The sequence below is a fragment of the Musa acuminata genome, chromosome BXJ2-6, assembly GCF_036884655.1.
Source record: "Musa acuminata AAA Group cultivar baxijiao chromosome BXJ2-6, Cavendish_Baxijiao_AAA, whole genome shotgun sequence".
Taxonomy (NCBI): domain Eukaryota; kingdom Viridiplantae; phylum Streptophyta; class Magnoliopsida; order Zingiberales; family Musaceae; genus Musa; species Musa acuminata.
Genome location: NC_088343.1, coordinates 8,114,093 through 8,139,060, shown reverse-complemented (window position 1 = coordinate 8,139,060; position 24,968 = coordinate 8,114,093). Strand labels below are relative to the sequence as shown.

At 38.1% G+C, this 24,968-nt stretch overlaps 1 protein-coding gene across 1 annotated transcript; it reads right to left on the bottom strand.

Annotated features, from left to right (window-relative positions):
- Window positions 1-763: 763 nt before the first annotated feature.
- Window positions 764-23,589, bottom strand: LOC135614599 (calpain-type cysteine protease ADL1-like). Its single transcript, XM_065112118.1, has 32 exons — window positions 23,418-23,589; window positions 22,838-23,022; window positions 20,413-20,663; window positions 19,211-19,393; window positions 18,935-19,070; window positions 18,683-18,813; window positions 18,476-18,590; window positions 17,344-18,382; window positions 17,122-17,232; window positions 16,392-16,450; window positions 14,338-14,494; window positions 13,106-13,379; window positions 12,815-12,965; window positions 12,622-12,733; window positions 12,352-12,517; window positions 12,185-12,255; window positions 11,935-12,026; window positions 11,621-11,783; window positions 11,402-11,473; window positions 10,007-10,384; window positions 9,819-9,934; window positions 9,422-9,719; window positions 7,932-8,251; window positions 7,399-7,750; window positions 5,471-5,791; window positions 5,256-5,360; window positions 4,974-5,102; window positions 2,874-3,254; window positions 2,649-2,786; window positions 2,217-2,453; window positions 1,688-2,133; window positions 764-1,323 (listed from the first exon to the last, which is right to left on the bottom strand). The coding sequence occupies exons 2-31, from the start codon at window positions 22,963-22,965 to the stop codon at window positions 1,828-1,830; spliced, it is 6,492 nt and encodes a 2,163-aa protein (XP_064968190.1). The 5' UTR covers window positions 22,966-23,022; window positions 23,418-23,589; the 3' UTR covers window positions 764-1,323; window positions 1,688-1,827.
- Between the last annotated feature and the right edge of the window lie 1,379 nt (window positions 23,590-24,968).

The window sequence follows — 24,968 nt, the reverse complement described above, 5'->3', positions numbered from 1 at the left end:
ACCTAAGAATATTTTCAGCGACTCGGATCGCACCACGTACGAATCTACAATTGCAGCAACATGCTTGATGATTGAAAAGCAAAAAACCTCAAATGGTACATTCTTCCATCCATATATACAAAAAAAAAAATACTATTTGCATCTCAGAGTGACATCTCGATAGAATGAATCGAGAGTAAGAAGAACTAGCTGCAAAAGAATGAATCGACTCAAAAATTACTTAACAGCCAAGGGTAAGAAGAACTAGCATCTAAAATCAAGTACCAAAATGCAAAAGAGAGCATACATAAATTTTCAAAGGATGAGAAACCAACGAGAAAGAACCTAAAGAAATCCCTAGAACGGCAAGCTTTGATGGGAAGGATCAGTAGAACAGGGGATGCAAGAGAGAAAGTGAAAGGGCACAGTAAAGAAGGAACCGAAAGAAATCCAAGAACAGTAAGCTTTGATTGAAAGGAGCAGTGGAAATAGGGGAGGGAAGAGCAACGGCGTGGGAAGACGAGGGGAAAACCCTGAATGATTCAAGAAGAAAATAACCGAAAAGAAACACAAGAAGAGGGTTTTAATTGGAATCAAATTATAAAGTCGGTAATCATAAAATTATGAATTGAACGGGTTAGGTATGATCTGCAGTGTAATAATTCCACGATTACAACAACAGAACCAATCCGAAGCACAATGGATCAAATAGTTCGTAAGTCCCAACCATTTCTTTCATTGTGTCCGATGGCAAGATGCAACTTCGAAAGAAATGACTCAATAATTCACGACTCCAATTGGAGGCCCTGTTTAAACATCATAGATATCGAAATTACTCATAGAAAACATTAATACAAATGCCTGTGGCAACAAAAAAGGGAAAAAAAGAAAGGAATGGGAACTACAAAACTGCAGCTGGAGCTGGAACTTAATACCATTGCATTTTCAGCTGCATCCCCCTCGTGAACACAATGTTCATTGTCTTGCTAATAAAAGCCTCTTCCCTTTCTAATTTCTATACATGATCATCGACAATACCTACACTTGATCATGATCAGGCCCTGTTTCTTCAAACCAGGTTGCCGCTGCCGCTATTTACAAGCTCGGCCGAGGACGCCGTGCGAGCTGGGTCAAGGAGTGCCAAACGAGCTGGCAAGGCAACCGGCTTATCCAAGTACACCACCCTCGTACTTATGCGGTTGTCATGCAAAACAAAATAATCATGTGCAATAAAAACTCAAGCACAGCTGCATGGTTCTCCAAAAGAAATATAAGCCAATTGCATGATTTCTGCCAGCAGGGATTAGCTGCTGCGATTTGCACCAATACCAGCTCCAATCCAATCTGTTACAATGATATAAGAGACGAATATGAGTAACTTCATTTCAGAACCGAGCAGCAGATAGCATACTTCTGAAAATTTTAGTTTAAAAGATATATCATATAACAAAAATGAAAAGAGATTAACAGGATAAAGCTATTGATATGCTCCCCTATATTAGTAGCAAGCTGTAGTGAATCAGAAACAAGATCCCTAAAATTTACAGTGGCAATTCCAAAAAATATTTTAGATAAAATTTTTTTGAAGCTTTGATCATGCTAAACCAAGGAAGACTTGATATGTGCAACTAGTTGTGTAAATATAAATGCTAACCAAGAAGAGGTAACTGATCATTGACAATTAGATGAATGGAGAAAGAACTCATACCGCTGATTGGCATCTCTTCTACTTTGTGGCACACTTGACCTGCTGGCAAGCCTGCGAGTCCCAAAGGCCCCAAGCTACTCTAGCAATGATGCAGCCCTGACCCATATCTACAAATGTAACTGCCTCAGAGAGTTTATGTTTCATATGGCCTCTAGGGTTATTGATGCTTTTGTAAAAACAGACAGTATGAATGGTGCTTCTTCTCCAGGTTGGATAGTTGTTGGCACTATTGTGTATCCTTTAGAATAAGGTTCCAATACCAATTCACATGATACCTCTCTTGAATTGACATAATCAGTCCCACCAACTGATTCATGCAAGTAAATATTGTATGCAGCACGACGTCCGCGAGTCTTGAGTATCCTCATTCCAATATAAAATAATGAAGAATCATGACTAGATTGGAAATTCCTGAATGCATTGCTCTTTCTGGAGAAGCTCACACCCTAATAATAAATGCATAGAGAACAAATAATTAGATCGGACCTGCAATATGATGTTGATATGCAATTAATGACCATATACATACCTGGGTGAGGGTGATAAACACATGAATTGGGAAAGATGCCTCAGGCCCAGTTGCTCTCAGCCTGAACTGAGGATTCTGATGCCAAGATTCATAATCTTGGCAGCCCCCAGCACTATAGCCACGCCACTGCCCATGGACAGAGTAGCGCATCTCTGGTGGGTATATTCGACAAACATATATGGACCGAAAGTGAATCTGAAAATCTTGCCAAGACATCCAAAATATCCCATCCTTTGACTGTTGATCAAGGAGATAGTCAGAAAATTTGCACAAGAAGCTTGTTACATGTGTATTTGGCAGTCACGATAATGTGACCTAGTTACTATCAAAGAATTCCTCAAGTAACACATTGTTAGCAGGCCAGCATTATAAATGACAACATATAAGACCAATTAAAAAAGACCATGATAAAAGAATTGGCTGAATAAACACCTGAGGTACATGCTTGAGCTTATGCTTCATTCGATCACTCCATTCAGGTGATGTGTCAGACCAAGGGCCATTCCACTCAACTTCATTAGCCCAGGGATTTCGAATCTGAATAAGCTTATGGCCATCTACTTCTCGTACCTGGATCACCAATTGAGAAAGAAGATATGGTTACAGCATATCTAGCAAAGAGTAATTGGGGAAACAATGTTAATAATTTCAGCATACCTGCAATATTGAGTAAGCATGTCCTTGGACAATTCCACTTGATGAAACATGTACATCTGAACCTGATGGACTACCAGCACCTAGTAGAAAACCTTCCCTTTTAAAATGAAGCAACTGAGACCATAACCTTCCACTCGCAAGATCAATCTGTGCCTGAGCAGTTCTCATGTCTATCTCTTCCCCAGCTCCACCTGTAAGATCGACTAGTGCATCTTGGACAAGCCCACCTTCCAATGCCTCATAAGAACCATGGAGCTTGGCATAAGCTTTCTCCAAGACGGAAACCCAGAGTTCATTCCGTTTCCTACTAGTTGCAAATGCTGGTTTTCCAGGAGATTCACAAGGAATCCAATCATCAACTACCACAGGGACCCACTCACCCTACATGGACAAGGTCAGACTTTTCACCAACTACCATACTCATGAAATGAACAATACTGAAATATTGGCATAACAATGCTGAAATATTGGCATAACACACATAAGTGAATGGTTTCTACAACAACAGATGTGATGAAGGGGAAAAGGCAATGATAACAAAATATGATACCAGATAAGGAAACCAACAGCACTCGTAAACTTGTATCTAGACCAATCTTCATTAAGACCAAAGCACATTGCAAACAGTAAAAGGTTAGAAAATGTTGATCATCAACACTAATAAATGAATGAGAATCAAGGCTAGGATATTAATAGAAATTAATTTGGTTTTACGCTAAGATCATTCATTAATGCTGTTTATTTACTGTGGTAAGCTATCATAGGTTTACATCAAGTGTCAACATGTATCTATTCAATTTAAATCATTATAAGAAATTGCAAGATAATCTTCCATTGTGCCAATGTTTTTAAAAGCGCTAGGCGCCAAAGTCCCGAAACGCTAGAGGCGAAAGGCGCCCGCTCGAGCTAACTCCAAAATATTAAATTTTAAAAAATAAATATGATCATAAAAATAAAACTGACATCAAATTGAAATTATATAAACAATGACACATCCACAATGTTTTCATATCAATGTGATATATGTGGCTAAACAAAAATATGCTAAATGGGTTTCTACTGATGGAAACCTATGCTAAAAATGTTTCTAACTGATGCTAAACAGCAAGGTTCATCGCACCACGGTATACCGCCCAATATGGGCATATTGGTACATACCGATCCGACAAGGGACCGATGTGGGGGGTATGTACCGATGTGTCGGCACACCCTACCATACCATGCGTCAATACATTAGTACGGATCGATACATACCGTACCAACGATTGGTCGATACACCGATATGGACCGATAAGACGAACCATGCTAAGCAATTCTAAAGAGTGGGTCAATATAGTACTAAACAACTCTAATCAATGCATAACAATTCTAAAGAGGGAACTGAGAAGAGGAGTAATCGATGGTTGTGGAGGAAGGTGGGGGAAGGAGAAGGCAGCGGGCGAAGCTGCAGATGAAGGCAGCGATGGTGGACGAAGCTGTGGATGAAAGTGGCAGCGACAGCCGTAGGGTTTCACTTATGGTTTGTCTCAGTGGGTCGGATGCGGGTTTTGTGTTAGGGTACATTAGTTGGTTCGATTGAACCAACTTGCTCGTTCAATCAAACCACGCTCGAACCCAGACCCAACTTCACACGGGCATTTGCCCGAGGCGTCCGGCACTTGTGCTCCGGCAAGCGCCCGAGCAGCACTTCATCAAAACGCCTTGCTCGGAGCAGCACTTTATCAAAACACCTTGCTAAGTGAGCGCCCGAGCGCCTTATGAAAACACTGCATTGTGCACGTTATCTGTTGATGAAACTACTGTGTTTGATGAGTTTAAGTAGCTTTGAATATAGACATGAACTATAAAGTCATAAAGTAAAAAAATATGGATTTAAACGAACAGAATTAAACTATACATACGAAGCACAACTTTAGCATACAAAGTTTATAGATGAGATTAAAATCAAAATAGATGTACACGATGCTTCCAAAAGTTAAAAAGAGAAAAGATAGCATAGATATCTTATCTTATTAACAGGAAGGGGAAAAAACTGGTTATCCTGTTTTGAACCCTCTTAGCTAAGAAAACTAGTGCTTTCGATAGAGGCAAAAAAGGTACCTGAATGCAAAATCGAACTGTATATATTCCCTCCTCATTGAACTCTGGTGTAATTATTACTTCTGATATACGAGACACCTCTGTTAAAACAGCAACAGCACTTAAAAACCAGCAGTCACCTAATCTACCCTGCAAGGGAGGTCAAAATTTCAATAATTTTAATGGGAGATTCTGAAACAGTAATTCATTAACATTATTAATCTTTCTTTATTTAGACATAAAGAAAAGACAACAGTTGAAAACCAAAGTTTCTTGGTGATAACAGTAGCCAATAAGCAGTACCTGACAAACATCTGAGGAGTTAACAAAACCAGAAAATAAACAAGGCCGAGAACTGATACATCTTATTTTCACTAAATCAGTTGGTCTCATCCACTCAGAAACAACCTGCAGTAGTGAACAAACATTAGAAGGCATAACAGTAAGACAACACGATAGCAAGTTTTTTTAATTAAGCTAAAGGTTCCATGAGACAAATCAATGGACAAAATACTTGCCTGCAACTTTTGAGGAGGATTTACTGGATCCACATACAAAGAACGATCATTTGGAGGAAAATCCTGGTCAGTAAAATGTGTCTCCCCTTTAGCTAAAAGAGCCTCTTTGACAGCCATTTCAACAGATAACATACGTTGATTGATTTCCTCTTGAGTTTCAAACCGAGGTTTCCTCAGTTTTCTGGTAAAGATATCCATATCAAGTGTCACAGCTTCATGTGCTGACCTCCTTTTCCTGCCACTTGAATATTGACCATCCCAATCTACATCTTCCCTGTCATAAAGTTCCACTTCTGCTTCTTCACTTTCCCAGTCATCTACCTATATAATTTTAGGGCATAGATCAAAAACCTTAGAAGGAATAGTTAAATAAGAAGAATAAATAGCTAGCAAATATGTCATTTAGGTGTCACATGCATGGAAAGATAAGCATTTGCATTACTTTATGTAAAAGTGGGCAAAGAAAAACTATAATCATTCGCCATTAAACAGCTCCTGAGATCCAATTGCAACAAGAATGTGGAACAAATTTGTTTTAGAATAGGAACCTTTTAGTTTAAGATTAACAAGCTAAAGATTTCAAAGATTCTGAGTCAGAGCATCCCTCCAGTACACCATCTATTCCTTTATTTTATGATCATATACAAAAAATTCTGAGTCAGACCAAATTCTGATACAATTTATAATGATGCTGAACCCAAATGAACTAACCAATCATTCTTACTATATACTCCTTACTCATATATGTACCAAAATTCTTAATGGTGCATATCCATTATGGGATAAAATATACACCAACTTTAATCCTTGCAAAGAAGTTGTTTCGTATGACAGTATATGTTGCAATGAAATTATAATTGCATAATCAGAAAAAGAGTACAAAAATAAAAATAAAAAATCAAATAAAATAGCTAACTGTGTCAAATATGCCAAGAATAGTTATCAAATAAAATAGTTTATGTCAAATATAGGACACTTGCAACAAGGGATAAGTCTATCCTGATTAGAAAAGCCACAAAGGAAGCAACACCATGCATTAAAAGAGTTGAGCTTGAAAAGAATCCATAAAGGACTTCGGATGAATGTTTAACATAAACTAGTTATGAAAACTGACAATAGAAAAAGACATCTAGAAATGAAGGTACTTGGCTAAGACGTAATACACAGATAAGCATGAACTGGCTCGAAACAACTCCTTTTTCAGAAGTGCCTTCAACTCAATCAAGCACCTCCTGGTTTTTCATGCACAACATTGCTTGCAATGGCAAGAAACAGAATATGTATAATATATACCACTGCAGCAAGACCATAATACAAGCAGGGAAAGAATTCCTAAATCCTGGCTTACTGTTAAAAGAAATAGTCACGATAATATGATCACCCACTTATCAAACAAGCAAAAGAGTCAGTTGCAGCATTAACAAAGATATAGCAAAGTATCCCTAAGTCGCATGACCCTTGGTTGATTGAAAAATTTTAGCAGAAAGCTTCAGTAAATTAGACTAGTGGGCTGCTATTGGTGATTAAGCCCCAGACTGTCAAAGTCTCAACAAGGTTGCCACTACATGTAAGAGGGCACATCTAGAACTGAAGGGACAGTTAGATGCATCTTTTCCTTCTATTCTATTCTCCCTAGAATATTCATATTAATATGTGTTTTGATAGAAATCTATGCTTTCTGTCAGCTATCTAACAGAAATCCAATTTCGGAACTTGCTCAATCATGTTAGAGTTCAAGAATCTGGAACCTAAGACAACTTATAGTTATGTCCCCTGAAAAAGGCCCAACATCTTTAAGAAATCAACACAGATAATGTAAGCATGACTGGAACGGAGCCAATAAGGAGAGGCATATGTAGTAAAGTTTTGAGCATCATGCTCAAAAGAGTAGTAAAGTTGGTTCACACAAACAAGAAAAGCTGACATACCCTTGAAGGTGAATCACCTAGGTGCCAGACATCCCCAGAGAGATCAATCAAGTCATATGCTGCAGTGCCGACCGCAGCATGGAGTGCAGCTATCTCATCCTCTGTTAAGCACCTTCCCCATAAGAAAGCATCCATTATTTGCATTTTAGAATCAACACCTTCGCTATCAGACCTTCCAAATGCATCCAAATCTACAGGTGGTCTAACTCCAGCCCAGACACTTGTCCCCTCCTCCCAGATGCAACTAGTCCCCTGAAGCAGTGAGACACTTTGATATCCATCATAACCTCCATCTATGTAGGATGTAGCCTCACCTAATTCGGCATCTAAAGTCACCGTCACAATATGCCACCTGTAGATCAGTACAAATTAGCATCACCAAACAGGCAGGTTAAAGGAGATTGTATTATGGCCATGAATATAATACAAGTATACTGATATGAAAAACTCTGAACTGAAGCTCCTGAAGAATATCAAATGCAAAGATTGAGAAAAAAAAAAGTAATGTTGATAACTCCACTGACAGCTCATACCTTCCATCTGTTATGCTTGCAGAGCCTATACTACATTCTTTAGCAACAGTTGTCAGCCTGTCACCCTTGCTAATCAATCTGAGACCAACCTGTCCAGCCTCTATGCCTTGTTCAGAACCTGCAACAAGAATTTCCCAGCAGAGCTTCTTTTCATATTCAGTTCCTAATAGACAGACAGGACCAGACTCAGGTTGAATCATCACGGCAATGGAGAATGTAACCCTTTGACTATGACAAAGACTAGGATGAATCTGCCCACAATGTCTGCCCGAACTCCTAGGCTCATCATCGAGAATGCATACTGCACCTTGGATGCCAGTCTGTGGAGTTCATGTTTGAAGGTTAGCGATTACACGGTCAACACATAAATAAGTAACATCTTAACATATATTCTAATATGAATACATTTCAGAGGCAAAAGCAAGACATGATATATATGACTACATCAACCAGGTGTATCTGGTCAGGACATGTCTAGACAAGATTGCCATTTGGAACAAGATGTGTTGTTTCAGAGTTCAAGGCACCACAAGTTGCAACACGCATGTTTATCAAAGGCTTCAACAATAACATTCACCTACAATTTTCTTGTATTATATAAAAGATTGACAAACAGCAGGAACTATAAGCACCGAAAGACTACAATGACTTTTAAGTTCTAACACAAGGAGAATTTCTGTCAACAAAAACTTGTCCCTAACTCGGTAAGTGTGTATATATCAAGGAATATCATATCACATACCGGACATCGGTCCCTGGCCAGACTGGTACATACAGGTACAACCTGGTGTCTGACACAGTACACCAGTACATCCCTACACATAGCATGCCGGTGTTTTGAAGACAAAGAAGATGAAGGAGAAGAAGCCACAGTGGAGGAAGTGGAGGAAGGATGAAAAAGGAGAGAAGAGGAAGCAATGGAGAAAGAGGAGGAAGGAGAAAGAAGGAAGAAGGAAGAAGAGGAACCAGTAGAGGAGGGAAGAAGAGGAACCGATGGAGGAAGGAAGAATAGGAACTAGTGGAGGAAGGAATAAGAGGGACCAGTGGACAAGGAAGGAAGAAGGAAGAGAAAGAAGAGGAGACGGTGGAGATGGAGGAAAAGGAGGAAGCGTACAGGGGAGGACAGCAGCGGTGCTACAGAGGCGACAGCGAATGACAGTAGCGACAGTGTCCAATATCAGCTGCTCGAAGGCGATTCCATGCTCCCGGAAAGAAGAGGGCACATGGTGGATTGCACCATGGGGTACTGTGCCATTAATCAAACTACATATGGATAGGTCACAGGTTCCATTAATTTTATTTGCATTCCTGAGCTTTAGATGACAATACTTTTGCATATTCTAGTCCAGCATCACTTTCAGATATCTTTAAACTGTCCTATTCTTTGGCCCCTTCTAAGAGCACATCTAGTTGATGTAGACAATATCTTTCTGGAAAATTTGCAGTATATTTTCACATTTATAGAAAAAGCTTGTAAGAGAAAAGGAAACCTGCTCTGCTCGGCGAGCCAATTCTGCTGTGCGAATGTGGCAAGCAATACTGGATATGCGTTCCCTAGCAAAAGAATCATCCAAAACAGAGTCGCCTCCAACAGCACGCACTGCAGCAGCCATAGCTGCAGCCTCCCGGTTTCCAACATTGGGAATTGAAGCCAAAAGAGAAGCTTCAATCTCCTTCCATTTCCTCTCTTCTTTCTCCAATAGTGCCTTTCTCCTTTCTTTTCCTTTGCCCTCCTCTTCCCTTCTCTGCATTAAGATTTCCTCTTCCATCTCTTTTTCTCGTATATAGCTGCAAAATTATAACAAACATTTTTATCAGCATATCAACTAAGGTAATCATTCAATGTAGACATAACATAGATGTGGAAGACTATTTCAAAATGCTCACCTCTCCTGAAGAATCTCAAATTGCCTGCGATCTTCAGGCATCCATTTCTTAATCTCTTTGGCACTTAAATCAGATAGGCCTATGCTGTCAAGAAAAAGTCTAAGGCGGACTTCATCCTGACACAAGATTAAAGCATGAACGTAAGAGACATATCATTAACAAAGTTTTAAAGTGATGTATTTGCTTACTTGTACTTGTTCAGCTTTAGCAGTCAAACCCAACAAAAGAAGTAAATAACCACCAAACTTGTCCCACATATATACCCATTCAGTGTCGATTGCCTCTTCCAATGCCAGAATTCGTGCATGTGCACACATTTTTCTCTTGTAGTCTGCATCACTCAAAGACTCACGATGATACATGAGGCCATTTTTTACTCCACAAAAGAATAAACCAGCAGCAATTTCTTCATTTCTGAGACGATCTCTCAATTTCATGACATCTGCTCTTGGAAGCATAAAGTTTCCAGCTCTATCCCGTGTAACTGTAGGGTCACCAATTAAAAGAGCAGCTGAACTGGCAGACCTCTGAGGTGCTGAATAAGTACCAGCTAATGCATTTCGAGTCTGCACTTCCCACCAAATGAAATAAATTGGTATTATTTTACTAGTAATGTACATAAATTCAAGATAAAGAAATTGCTAAAATTTTGACATGACATGTAATACAGCATGCTAAGATGAAACAAGCTTTATTTGAAGTTAAAAGCAAGAAGAATTTTAAATAGAATAGGATATAGCCCAGCATATCTTATGACTTTATAGTCATGGTTAAATATGGGTCATAAAATCAAAACACATGATTCACCTTGCTAACAATAGAAAGCCACAAAAACAACTAACAGGATAATTTAATGCAAGAAGCAAAAATAATATGGCAAGTGCCAATTGTACATGCTTTCTAAAAGACCTCAACAGTCCAATATGAAATATATTAGTGTGATACATATACATATATAAGTGGATATGTGCATATAAATTCTGGCACATAAGGATGAATGCAAACAAACAAAAACATAAAGACGAACAAGAAAACTATCTAAGTGACAAAACCCTAAGATCTCTTTGGGATGGGGAATTGATTTCATGGGACCTCTACAGAAGTTCCAAGCAGGGATTTCTCCAAATGCCAAGTACGAATCAAAATTTGTAAATGACTGGGGATTGTCGGGCATTGGATACATGGATAAGAATTTGAAAGGTTATGAATCTTGGGATTCAATTCTCTGAGTACCCTTGTTAACTTGAACAAGGGATTTTTATGAGGGTGGAAATGTAGTACAGGATTGTGAGGGTGGGACTTTAAAGGTGTTTAGCTTGACTTTTTATGAATGTGTCATTTGAATGATGGGATTTGAAAGTAGAAATTTTCCGATGGGATTTTCATGGTGTTTGATTAACATTCTCCAAAGGAAATATTTAAGGAAACCCATACAGAAGCAGGGCCTATGAAGACAAAAGATCCAGAAAGGCAGGAATAAAAGAAACAAAATCTGGACAAACTAGAAAATAAAAAAACAACATGAAAGTTATAAAACTTACAAGGTAACCTCAGAGACAATTTACTCTAGGCCGAAGACTCACCTTTGTGGCAGATCGTGCAATTGCCTGCACAACAGTGTCCTTGCTAAGACAGCGTACAGCATCCTCCATCATCTGGAAATACAACACATTTATTAGCAGGGCAGACAAGTAGAAGGCATGTACCTAAGAGGCTAAGACTAACAACAAACAAGAAAAATAAGAGGGAGTATTCAGAAGTATGCTCGTGCTGACCCTTATCCAGAACAGGAATGTGCCTACCTTACATGTCAGGCAAGAACGGGATACAGCAAAACCAAAGGCAACAACAAGAGTAATAGCTGATACAGCAGCACCAGCAAACGGAGGGTATATTTTCAGGCTAGCAATGACACCCCATCCCTCAGTTGCTAAAGCAATGCCATATAAAATAAGAATCGCATGGCTGTTGAAAAGAAACAAATTGTCGGTGATGAAAATATAAATAGGTTATCAAACATGGAAAAAGAAAAAGAAAAACATACATATCTGATGATCAAGCAAACTTTACATTTAATTTGGAAAAATTAACCCAAATAAAGTGGTTTTAGACAAACCTAACATTTTTTGCACAATCTGCATGAGCATCATAAATATAAACTGGTAAAACCCTTGGCGAATATACAACAATTGGGGGTGAAAGAAGCACCTGATAATGGAGAGGAAAAAGAGAATAATTAGTGTCATGAACAACGGGAAACAAATTATAAAGAAAGTATGAACAGGATTATGGATAAAATTATATGATATACAGAAGAATACTAAGACGAGACGAAAAACAGTTTTTAAGAGGATTATATAACATACAGTCAACGCCCTCCCTGCTAGCAGAAACAGAAAAGAGAAGTATCCTACAGATGCACCAACAAATGGTTTGCCTGCAACGAAATTAATTTCTCAACCTGTAAGAAAAACTTAGGAAAAAATTGTTCTAATTATTAATAAAAATACCAAAAGTGAATGACATTTTCCACCTTCAAAAAGCCCCAAAATAAATGCAGCCAGAGCCAGAAGAAAAACAAGAAAGCAAACAAACAACATTTGAGTCCTTGTCAGAAAGAAGTTATTTGATGCCCAATAGTGAATTACGGCAATTGCAAGGAGGATAAGAAGTATAACTAAGAGGAAAGCAACCCCAACCTGTCAAATGCAATAAATAGCTGTAAGCTTGTAAAAAATGATAATCATCACAAACAAAATATATAAGATATTATATGTAGCAACAATTTTCAAACCACACTCACCGTCCAAGGTGTTATCAAACATGTAAGTGCTGATATTGCACCAAGCAATAACATAAACCCAATGCCGACAAAGACATAAACTCCACGGGAAAGTTTCCAATCATCATCTTTCCTGCAAATCAAGTTTGAAAATCTCATATTTCAGTGTCTCGAGATGCAGCTAAACGACTATAGCCAAGACATATTTGCTTACCATTTATATAAACCAGTGAAGAGACACAAAAAGGCAGGAATGCATATCAATGGAAGTAAAGCAGCAAGAAAATCGGCCTTCATTGGAATTCTGTCCTCTTGCGAACTCACCACCCCCCAGTATGATGCGCCAGAGAAGGTAACAAGAACAACTAAAGCAAAATAAGTAACTTTTATTACAAGCTTTCACCAAAGATGATGCCGAGTCATGTAAGGCATCATGCAAAGTGAGCTAGACATGGCATAAACATGGACGGTGTAGCAGCATCATTGAAATTGAAACGTTACTTACTTGTGAAAAAGCCAAGGCATATAGCAGACGAAAGTGAAAACCGATATGTTGCAAACCATGCCACAATAGGCAAGACAGCAGTAAACATCAAAGCAATTGCTGAAGCTAGTGCCCATCCCAAGTACATAGATGTTGTATACGGAGAGTACGCACTGTTTTGGTCTACATTCCATCCTTTGTAGCCTAGATCATCTAAAGGCTTGGCAGATATAATGGCACCAAGAGCTACAACTGATCCAATAAATATGAATAGGCTGAGAGCAAGCAGGATGCGCTGAAAGAAAAACAAACAACAAAAACAAGACAAGAACCATGGACATGTTAGTAAAAATTATATAATACTCGATAATCAGTACATTCATTTATAAATCTGCATACAGAAGCTTTGAAAAGGAAAGATGGCACTTCACATCTTATATTCTGAGATAGATTCAATCATAATCATGCTGGAAATGATTCGAAAATTATGTTTGAGTCTACTGACACTTCTGATACATTCATCATCAATCATCTGCTAAGTAGATTTACTTGGCCATTTATAAGAACCAACAGAACATGAACCGACTTCTGCATTAGCTATAGATGTGAGACCTCAAATAGCTACGAGGATTAAAATTGCCACTTTTCACCAGTACATTATATGTTGTACAGTGTGCTCAAGCATGGCCAAGTTATTTAAAAATTGTTCTGTATCTTACATTGTTATACACAATGTTCTTTACTCAATTTGTTTAGGCATGTGAACAATCTACAATAGAAACACATCATGTTGAAAGTATAACAACAAGTCAACAAGAATATCAGAGTTGTGAGAAATCTAATGGCAAGAAGATGAGAACAGTCCCAGAAAGAGAATGAATGCATCTAACATGTCACCCACAAGAAAAAGGTGAGGAGGGGAATGAACAGAAAGGAAGAGAGAATTAAAACCATAGTATCATATGGCACCTTGGAAAAAAAATTTACTATCAGCAGATCCCAAATCAGTTGTATCCTGATATTAACCATATGAAGAAACTTCATTTACCATTAGATGCATTGCTCTCGTAAGCCCAGTGTATGGGTCCATTTGATATTAAATAACTATCAAATATGAAGAACAGAAAAATGAAGCTAAACTAGCATTTATCAATGACACATATTCTCATACAGTCATACTCATGCATAACCTTGAATGAAGCATAAATGGGGAATGTGTAAGATTCAAAGTTAGAAGAAACAGAAATCCTGACCTCCTTCCTAGAGGACTGCCGACTGTCAGCATGATTTTCAAGGTCTCCTGATATCCAGAAACGGTAACCATTACACTTCCAAATGGGAACAGCAACAGAAAGGCATGCCACCATGAGCGGGAAGGTCAAAGCCAATCCTAGTATCAGAGAGGATTTGCTACAAAATATACACAAACATAAGTAATTTGCAAAAAATTGCAAAACATTGTCCATATAAAATTAACTGTCCATCAGAAGTAAAACAGATACATAAAATGTGCATAACACACAGAAGGAGAAAAGGGAGAGGGGATGGAAGTCATTTAACCGAGCCTCTGTCACAGCCCTCATGGTATCTCTGTGGCACTTTGTCATGCCTCCACTGACCAATGAATACAAGAAAAAGTTGCAAAAATGGAAAACAAAAAGCAAGTAATTTCTCCTTGATCGGATTCTGATCAACCTAAACTTTTCCCTTTTTTTCCATTTTCTGATGGCACAGTGGTTGCATTCATTAATTCAACATGAACAACCAATGTTCACAGTCAATGGAAACTAAATGCCTGGTGATAAATGTTTTGAACTAACTCCTCTTTCTTATAATGAAAGGGCTCAACCGTATGGGAGAGGAAGGGAGCTTTAGACTTTACACGGTAAAGAGACCAGGCCAAAATGGCTATGCCAGATGCTTTCGCAAGAATAGCACACTAGTTCCTTTTACTTGAATTGAGATTGGCACTTGTGTGAAGGGTCTCTCCATACCATAGGATCTCCTGATGAAGTCACTCGGACAAAGTAGATTATCTCATAGAGTGCAGCGAATGTCACCATAAATTGATCCAAGGGTTAGCAGAAAAAATTAAGATATAGATTGCTGATAGATCACATACCAGATGCAGTGCATGATCGATGATCATCTGCTGCAAATTGCAGACATCAGGCATAACCATTGCTCCAAAGAGTGACCATAGCAACTGCTATCATGGTTTGTAAATGTATGTGCTATGCTAAGATTGCAGCAGTGCCATGAAACAGTATATAATGGGTGCCATAACAAGCGCTTAGGCAAATGGCAGCCGTATCACATGATAGGCCCATAGTAAGTGCTTAAAATTGAATGGCTCTAATAATCAACAAGTTCATCAATTTCAACTAAGAAGAACTCAGCTCAAGATAAAAACCTCAGATATTAACTTTTAAACCTTATTTGGTCCAAAAAAAAAAGACCAATGGCACCTATTTTAATCGGAGGGCACAAATCCATCATTTTTACTGATAAATATGATAAATGAGTCCATCATCGCTAAATTTGCATATAATCTTTTGCTTTTGTCCATATAATTGATGAACATTAGTATTTTATTTCTTCAAGTTTTTCTGATTACATAGTGGACGGCGGATGATCCTGGCACATTGGTGATATTTTGGTATGGTAATGATTGCGAATGATCATTCAAGGTTCTCAATTTCAGCTGCTGAATCCATGCCGGTCCATGGCCTTATCTCACTGTACTACATTGGTCTGTGCATTTCAACTAGCACAAATAAGGTACCAGTAATTCAAAATGTGGCTTTTCCATTAAGAAATAAACATTGAGATTTGAGAGCATACTTTATTTTCATTTGCTTAGGTTTCATATAAAAAGATAGTATATCCATGTGACCTGAGTAAAAATCTGAAAGTTGGCTTGTTAAATGATTCCATGAGTGACAAAATAACTAGCAGAAACAAGCATCTCAGAACCTGACAGAAACCTAAAGCTCACTATATTTGGCATACATGTTGGCACAACTCACAACGGTGACCTACTTGTAAAACTCTAATGTAGCATTTGTTTTTTTAAGATGGCATTAGCCCAATAAGTGGCAAACATCAAAAGTTCCTCAGAAAAGCTTATCATTTTTCTAGTTCCAAGTATTTTGTAAAACCAACCAACCACAGATTCAATCAAAGATACCCAAATGGGTTCCTACTAATTGTATATTACACTTAATTGTGGAGAATGACTTTACAGCTAGATGAAAATAGAAAACAAACACATAAAGGTCCATCATGAGAAAAGAAAATTGTGTACCTTAGGAAAGAGAGAAGCAAGCCAACACATGTACTCAAGAGCCATGCGATGAAACCATACTGAAGCACAAAAAAAGAAGTCAGGAAGGATCCAGCTAAAAATAATAAAAACACTTGCAAAAAGGAAAAGGACTTTAGGTAAATGCTTTACTTTAACAGTTAGGCTAGACAAAAAGCACATCAGTTAGTATGAAAAAACTATAAAATTTATTCTTGGACCAAATGTTTAGAGTCAGAAACAAAAAAGGCACATCACATTAAACAAATGAAAGTTTAAAAAAACTTGAAGCTACAAAAGCGACTAAGCATGTATGATATTATACATTAAATAAAATTATAGAAATATAGTATCTAAGCTCAGTGTACAAAGCAAAATAGAAAAAGTAGACAGTACTACTTTAACCTTTAGAGACGTTCTGCTAATAATATAAGAGATTACTTTTTGTAATAAGCAATAGTATTAAAGAACTACAATTGTTCGTGTATCTGCAGTAAAAATCTTAACCTGAATCAAGAAACCAGATAACTGAAAATCACACCCATCAATTACTGAGTTCATATTACATTAAGAAAAGTACTTCTGTTCACAGCCTTCAAACAAGGTATATATATATATATATATATATATATATATATATATATATATATATAACGGAAGAAACATTCTAGGTACTGAACTTATGTGATCTCCCCATGGGAGAAAATGAAACAATCATATTTTTCCAGCTTACCTTGCGAGGTCTAGATGTCATGGACATTCCTTCTGCATGTAGAGACCATAAAAACGCCATAATCGAACAGACAGCAGGTGACAGAAGAAGAACAGAAAAACCGAATTCAAACTGCAGATAAAAGAATAAGAACAAAATATAACACAATATGATAAGTAACAAATGAAGCTACTTCAACAAGTCCAATCATGAACAGTCAACAATTGACATACACCAATTTACCTGTTCATGTGTAGCATTAATAACCGTAACAGGCTTTGGCCGGAAAACTGACACAAGAACTGTCTCCACAATGAAGACCAAACTAAAAAGGATCCAGGCACGCTCAGCAGTACCAGCCATTTGATGCATCATAAGCCTGGAAATGTTGAGCCATTTCTCCAGCCCCCGTTGTCTGAGTTCTTCCGATAAAGATACTTGATTTGGGACAGTACTGTCCAGTCTACCTGAATCAGGTACTGCAACATCTGCAGCATCTTGATGATCTCTATCTGCATCCAAACTGCTTCTTTGAAGTAAGGATAGGATCCTAGGATCCAATCCCTTTTCCTTCAACATGAAAGCAAAATTTGGATCGAGACCCTTATCCTGAAGGAGGCTAGCCAGTTCATGGTCTGCAAGTCCAGCTTTTCTTTTCAAAATAGATGTGATCCTTGGATCATTCAGTCTGTCCTGAAAAATTAGAGCAATATTTAAGTCCAAACCAGCATGATTTATTAAAGTAGCACCTGATCCACTTGACTCGCAGCCTTGGCTCTCTAAGCCACTGCTCGAACAAACAAGAAGAGAACTGTTGTGATCAAGATGTCTATCAGCAGCAGTTCTGATCATTTCAGAATCATGAACAACAGGACGACATGAATTGCTACGTAGTGCTAAGCTTGCACTCCCGCAATCAACATTCTTGTCACAATTAACATCTTCTTGGCAACTACGAGAGCGACCAAAAAGCATGCTGTTCCAATTACTGCTACCACTTGCACAATGAGAGTTACTTCCACAAATATCCTCAATAGCAGTAATATGGTGACCTGCTTCAACACTGCTGCTACTTCGTTTCACACTTGATCCACATCCTTCAGAAGAGCTTGAAGAACTATTCTGTCCTTTGCGCCGAAATCCTTCCCGCAATCGTATTACAGTACTTCTTAAAGCATCTCTCCTTTCAACCAGTGGGTTTGAGACAAACAGACGACGAGAAACAGCTGCAGCCAATAGCACGGATGCGACAAAAGCATAACTTATACAATGACCCAGGTACCTGAAAGATGAAATTAAGATAAACAAGATAAATGTAATATTGTTAACATTCACAGTATATCATGGGGTAAACGAACTGAAGATAAAGGTATACCAGTAATGAACTCCAAAGCAGATAAGAAATATTCTGGATATTCCAGCAACAAATAATGCCACCACCCGACTTCTAACTAGCTCAAATGCAAACAGGCATACCCCCATGTTCCAGTCTATCACAAAATGAAATGAATTGATGAGTTTTAATGAGAAATTCACATAGAATAAGAGACAAAGGAAAAGACAATATTAGAGTGAGCATTACCAAGAACCAGAACAGCAACTGAAGTCACTGCACCCAGCCAATGTGCTTCCTTTGCTGTCAAACCATATAAGACAGAGTACACAACAAGGCTGATCATGGAACCAAGATATAGAACTCCTAGATGTAAGACCCTGTGCAAACGCGTTCAAAGGGAAGAATGAAGATGTGAATATCTGGCACAAACATATCCAACAAAAATAGCCAGGTCATCAAAATTAATGAATCCTTCGTTGAAAAATAAACAGAACTTGCCTACGGGATTTCTGCATATACAACTCATTTGGATCTGGAGGTTCAGGTAAGCAAGCAAGAGGACCAACTTCAATACAATCTGAATATGCAAACTTATATGACTTTCGAACATATTCATCCACATCAAATCCACTTCCTAAGCATATGAAACATTTATTAGTTATGTGATCAATTGTAACATCAACACTTCCCAGATATTAAAGTGTATACATTTGCAGCTCCATCATTTTCAGTATAGTAACGTGATCAAATTAGAAGGAAATCTGAAAACATTACCATTAAAGACCATTCTGCAAATGAAGAGCATATTGATGGCTAGTGCAATTGCAGAAACACCAAAGAAGAATCCAGAGGGTGAATATTGCTCAGAAGCACTTGCACCTGCTGTTACATAGACAGCACAAAGCTCATATGCACAAAGCAATGCTACAGCCAGAAGAAGAAGATAAGCAACTGCCCCTGCAATGCAGAACTCTCAACTTAGTGCAGCAAACAGAGGCCATGAGACTCAATCTTAATTATCACTGTCAATAAGAAGTCTCAAACTCAGAAATAAATTTCCTGACAAATGGACCTATTCAGCAGTCTGTAAACAGTGTTCAAAGGTAAATTCACTGTTCTAAGAGGAGGCAACCTAAGGGATTCCCAGTGGAAGCCTCACTGATGGCATGAGCAGACAAATAGGTCTTACAGCAATTGAATATTAGCCTATAATATTACTGTCAGCTGTATCTCAAACAAGGACAGTTCTTATCTAAGAAGCTTGTGATTAAACTTGGTGGTATGAAAAATTGAGAGAATTTCTATATCTTGAGTTGGTAGGGACCTAGGGATATCAGCACACTTGCACCTCCTCTGCTAACATGCCTAGGCACTTTCATGTCCAAGTTATAGCATGTTAGTACTTTGTTACCAATCTCATTGGAGCCTATACATGCTCAACAGGCAATGCATCAATCTCCAAAGAGTAATTTACTATACTTTCCCTAATTTATATCACCATACACATTGCTAACCATAACTAATGCTGGCAATCCATCTCAGATAATCTTCACTAACTAAAAGTGCAACTCAGCCAAAAGTATTTTACTCCCTTCATCATCCAACAATAACATGCAAAAGAAGTCAAGGAAAGCCACTACTATAAAAAAAAGGGTACAAAAAAACCCATGAAATCGAGATTGCTTATAATCCAAAAGAATAAGTAAAGAAGATAGCAAGCAACTACATGAATGAAATGGAATGAAATACAGATATTAAGAACTCAGATACAGATCATAAAGGATAACCTGATGAAACGAGAGTTATTCAGACAAGGAAGCCTAACTTATAGATCAAAATTCCTAACTGCAATTGCAGTACCAGAACAATTCTAATGGTTTTAGTGATTCACATAATATCAAGTGCCATGTACATGAAATCTAAAAATAATTGAATAAATCAACTACAATATTCAAAAGTTGGAGGGATATACATACTTGAGCTTTGCCATTGTGTCCTCCACCAAAGCATTATAGAATAGAATGCCAGCAAAAGGGCCGTGCCAGCCATTATTACAGCCAAACCGATTATATTTCGTCTCAGAAGTCCAATAACAATGGCTCCCCATGTTATTAGCACAACAATGGGAGAAAGAACAATCACCCATGCAAGAAATGACAACACATTGCTAACTGCACTTAACTGGGGCCCTTGTATGATATCTGGCCATTTTCTTGCATATATCCAACTGAAGGTTACACAAAAAAAGATATATATTATAAACACCAATGACAAGAAACAATTCGCAGTCAATAGTCAGCATAGTATCATGTAAGAGAAAAAACTACAGGTCACATGGCAAAGTGCAGCTTCAAATTGATTACCATTTTCTTAAAAAAAAAGGCAAACAATTCAATTTATTACAATCAGATATGTAGTTCATCAAATAAAAAGTATAGATCAATATAAAATACTGAATCAAATTTAAAAAAAAAAAAACATGACAGAGAAGCATTTAAGAATTACACAAAATTTACAGAAATCCTATCAAGCTATTATGGCCAAATCTGAAAACCTGCCAGACCAATTAGGAGGCCAACTTGAAAGATGGGGAGATCTAATAGTTGTATTTGTCTCCAGTTCATGAAACCAAAACAGCCCATTTGAAGCATATTCAAAAAATAATCAAAACATTATGCCTTCCAGAGTGGCAAGGAAAAGCAACATCATAAAGGAAAATCTCAAAGTTACATACTAAAGCAACCTATTATTGCAAATTAACACTGAAGCACATGATCTATTATCTCCCATCTAAATAACAGCAAGTCATTTTCACTTTAGAACAAATAACCAAAGGCATATGTAAGACAGACAAAGGTATGGGGCCACTGAGTAAGAATAGAAACTGATCAAACCAAGAAGTATTAACTTATGTACGATGAACAATAATTAGATTACTAGTTTGGCTCACAGAAGTTGGAACCACTTGAAATACTAAGTTTCAAAAGACTAAAAAGAAGTACAAATTAATAGTTTACACAATTAGCTAAAGTTTAATTGCTAAACCCATGCATGTAGGATGAACGATAGCCCAGCCCCATTGAACTTGAAGATGAAGCAAAATCTGATGTCATATTGGTCAATGTAACAATCAAGAGTTCTACAAGGAAAACATAACCATTGACTGTACATAAGCTCATTAGAAGCAAAAATATGACAATGCCAACTTGTTTAAAGACATACTAAATCCCAAGATAATTTCAGTGTAGCCAACAGTCCTCATGCAACAGTATACCAAAGAAATCAAGTAACAAAATTTGGTATCATGTGTCAGCATTTCAAATTTGTTGTGGACCACCCAGAGTCTATCAAACTACAGAAGTTTGATGAGTAATCAAAGACTGCATAGTCATGAAACCAAAGATTGAACGTACGTAATTAATTCAGATCCTACCCTCCCCCCCCCCCCCCCCAACCCAACAACAATCTTACATGGTATCAGGGAGGAAATGCTAGATTAAAATGAGTTAAGACAATAATCTAAAATAGGGAAGCTGACAATAGCAATAATCAACTAATACAGGACCCTCTTCACAACCATTATGATTTCAAGACTTCCACTGGCTGGAGAAAAACACATGCAGAAGCTTTATATGAGAAAAAGGTGATGCATTCCACGTTCATGCTGTTTTAATGATCTTGTACCACCTCCTTATAAGCCTAAAACTAAGATACTCTGGTCCAAGGAAAACCAAACTCTCCTAACTGCTGCTCATAATTTCCAATAGATTCCTAGAGGGTCAAGATTCTTGGTGGACATTTCCAATAGATTCCTAGAGGGTCAAGATTCTTGGACATCATGGAGTATAACGCCTTAAAAGTTGCATAGATTTATTTTCATGACAAGCACTTTAGACTGACCCAGTTATGAGCATGAACAAGAAAATAGATCCTTGTCTCCAAGAACTTTGCAGCAGCAAAGTTTGCAAAGCGAACATGAAGTGGCAAGCACCGTGATGTATTAACAGATGGGATGCCAGAGTTAGAAAATTAAGGTTGCTGTTCCAGAAAGTTTGCAATCTCAAATCTTGATAGCTTCTGGAAAAACCCATCTACTTGATCCATTACGTGCCCTGCGTATATCGCATGGCATGAAGATCTCACTCTAGAAGAGTTAACTTATGATATACCTTGTGAACGAAAGATATATGGACTAGATTCTCCGTTTGGCAATTCCAAGGAAGATCACAATAACCCAAAGATACCACAAGATCCACTGGTGAGTTCAACAATTCAAGAAATCGAGCATGATCGTGCTCGTGCTCGTGCCAGAATTGTTCCATGGCAAAAAGCCACAACGGACAATCAATGGCCACTACCACACAAAATAAAAGCAGCATCCAAGGTTTAAAAGGATCGCACCTATATATCCTCCACGGCCTCCAATTCACAGCCCAGAGGATCCAAAAACTGAGAGGACTCAGGACACAGAAGAAAACCCCACAGACGGTGCATGCCAGAACGACCTGATGCTGCTCGTCTCCTTCCATGCCTTCTTCTGCCCCCCACCCAGTTTCTAGTCAAACCATGGAACCGGAACTAGATGCCTGCAGCAAAAGAACATCAAAGATTCAAGAAGGCAACCCTTCCAAGACCAAAATCAAACCTTCAAAGAGCAAGAAGTAACCCTAATCCAACCAAGCAGCATACAAAGAAAAGAAAAAAATCAGCAATTTTTCGTTTCAATTCGAACCTCCCAAGATCCGACCATTTCTCGAAAAATGGTTCGGTTGGCAAACGCACGGACAGAAAAAGAAACAAGAAAAATCCAAGAAGAGAAAAGATTAGGACAGTTTGGACGCCGACCACGTCGGAAGATCAAAGATCAAGCGTTTCGAACAAGAAGACTCGCGAGAGGAATCTTGATCTGTGGAAGAAACCCTAAATGGGAGAGGGTTAGGTGGGGGAAGGTGAGACACGGGGAGATGGGGAAAGGCCGTACCTTTGGCTCCCGGAAGCGGTGTTCTTCCCCGAGCCGTCGCCGGGGACCGAGCTGGAGCGAGGGGGAAGAGCGACAAGCCGGAGATTTTTCTACTCCCGCGATGAGAAAACCCTCGGAATTGAGGATTTAGGAAGAATAAGGGAGTGAGACGGGGAAGAGGAGTCAGCCAGTGGGAAGAGAAGGTGACGTTTGTCAACTCGCTTATGCTGCCGAGGGCAGCGATATAAAGCGACCCGACCCCCGCGACCGACTGAGTCAGCCGGCCTCCCATTTTCCTGGGTGATGCATCTCTCCCCTTCATGGGACCCGCAATCCTATTCGTGGAAGCTACGTCGACCAGGGGGGTTCTGCTGGTTGGTTCGGCCATGGCGAGTAAAATGGGAGCTTAAAGACCAAAGACGCCAGGGAGTGACGATGCTTTCAGGACCTTTTCCGTGTTTGGTGTTTTGTAAGACCAAAAAAAACATTTTTAATGCATTAAATGTAAAGGAACGAATAAGAAAATTGTGTTGTTTGCAGGGAGAAAACATTTTCTGTCATTCATGATAGATGAAAAAGTAAAAATATTTTTTTATAAAAGAGAAAAAAAAAGAATCGAGGAGCGTAAAAGTGGATCACTAAGTGACACTTCTCCATTCGATTTAAGAGACATGAGTAAAGTATTTATTTATTATTGTTCAATCCAATATGGAAGAGGACAACAATTAAACACACTTTGGATGCTTTCTATACATAAATGATAGTGTGACTCGATATGATTGGTATATCGACAAATCAATATAATGTGAATGGCATATGATCGATATCTTAACACTAAAAAATGAGTTTAGTTAGTTTAGACATATCGTCATCGCACAAAAATAATTTTCTTCAAGAATCAATCCGAAGTTAATACAAACTTGATATTAGTCGGGAATACCCTCAACTAATTAGTTTTATAGATTTGACACAATTAAATTATCAATAATTATAATTCATAATGAGATTGACATGAGAAGTACCTTTGTTATCTCATTCAAACTCAAACAATCAAAAACTACACTAAAACAAGTTAAACTTATATTTCAAATAGCAAATAGAAGTATGAATAGGGGGGGTCGACATCTTAGGAGAAAATTATAATGATTTTATGGAAGGATTCTAACGAGCCCTATAACTGGAACGGTTAGATAAGACGAGATATGTAAGGGAAAAATGTGGGCAAAAAAAATGCATTATTATAAACTGCACATTCAATGGTATCGATTTAATTGCTTTGTATAGAGTTTAATGATCGGGAGAAAAAAATTCTAAGATCAATTTAACCAGAAATAGATAAATCACAAAAATACTCTGTGCAAAGTCATGTTCATCTTGAACAGAGACAGTGAAACAGACAGAAGAAGAAGAAGACAAATGTTACTGCAGAACAACATGAAAATAATAAGAGGGGATAAACTAATTTACAGCATACTACCAGTAAAAACTTAAATGTGGACAAATGTGTGTGTATCATGGAATCAAAGATGAGCTGCTCGGTCCTCCGAGTCGCAGTGGACTGGCAGCGTATGA

Excerpts from the sequence above, each read along its gene's own strand:
- LOC135614599 (XM_065112118.1), bottom strand. The coding sequence starts at position 22,965 with ATGGAAGGAGACGAGCAGCATCAGGTCGTTCTGGCATGCACCGTCTGT. Across the intron at positions 20,664-22,837 it reads AGGCCGTGGAGGATATATAG|TTGGATATATGCAAGAAAAT; the intron begins GTGCGATCCTTT and ends TGTAACCTTCAG. Across the intron at positions 13,380-14,337 it reads GGCAGTCCTCTAGGAAGGAG|CGCATCCTGCTTGCTCTCAG; the intron begins GTCAGGATTTCT and ends TTTTTCTTTCAG.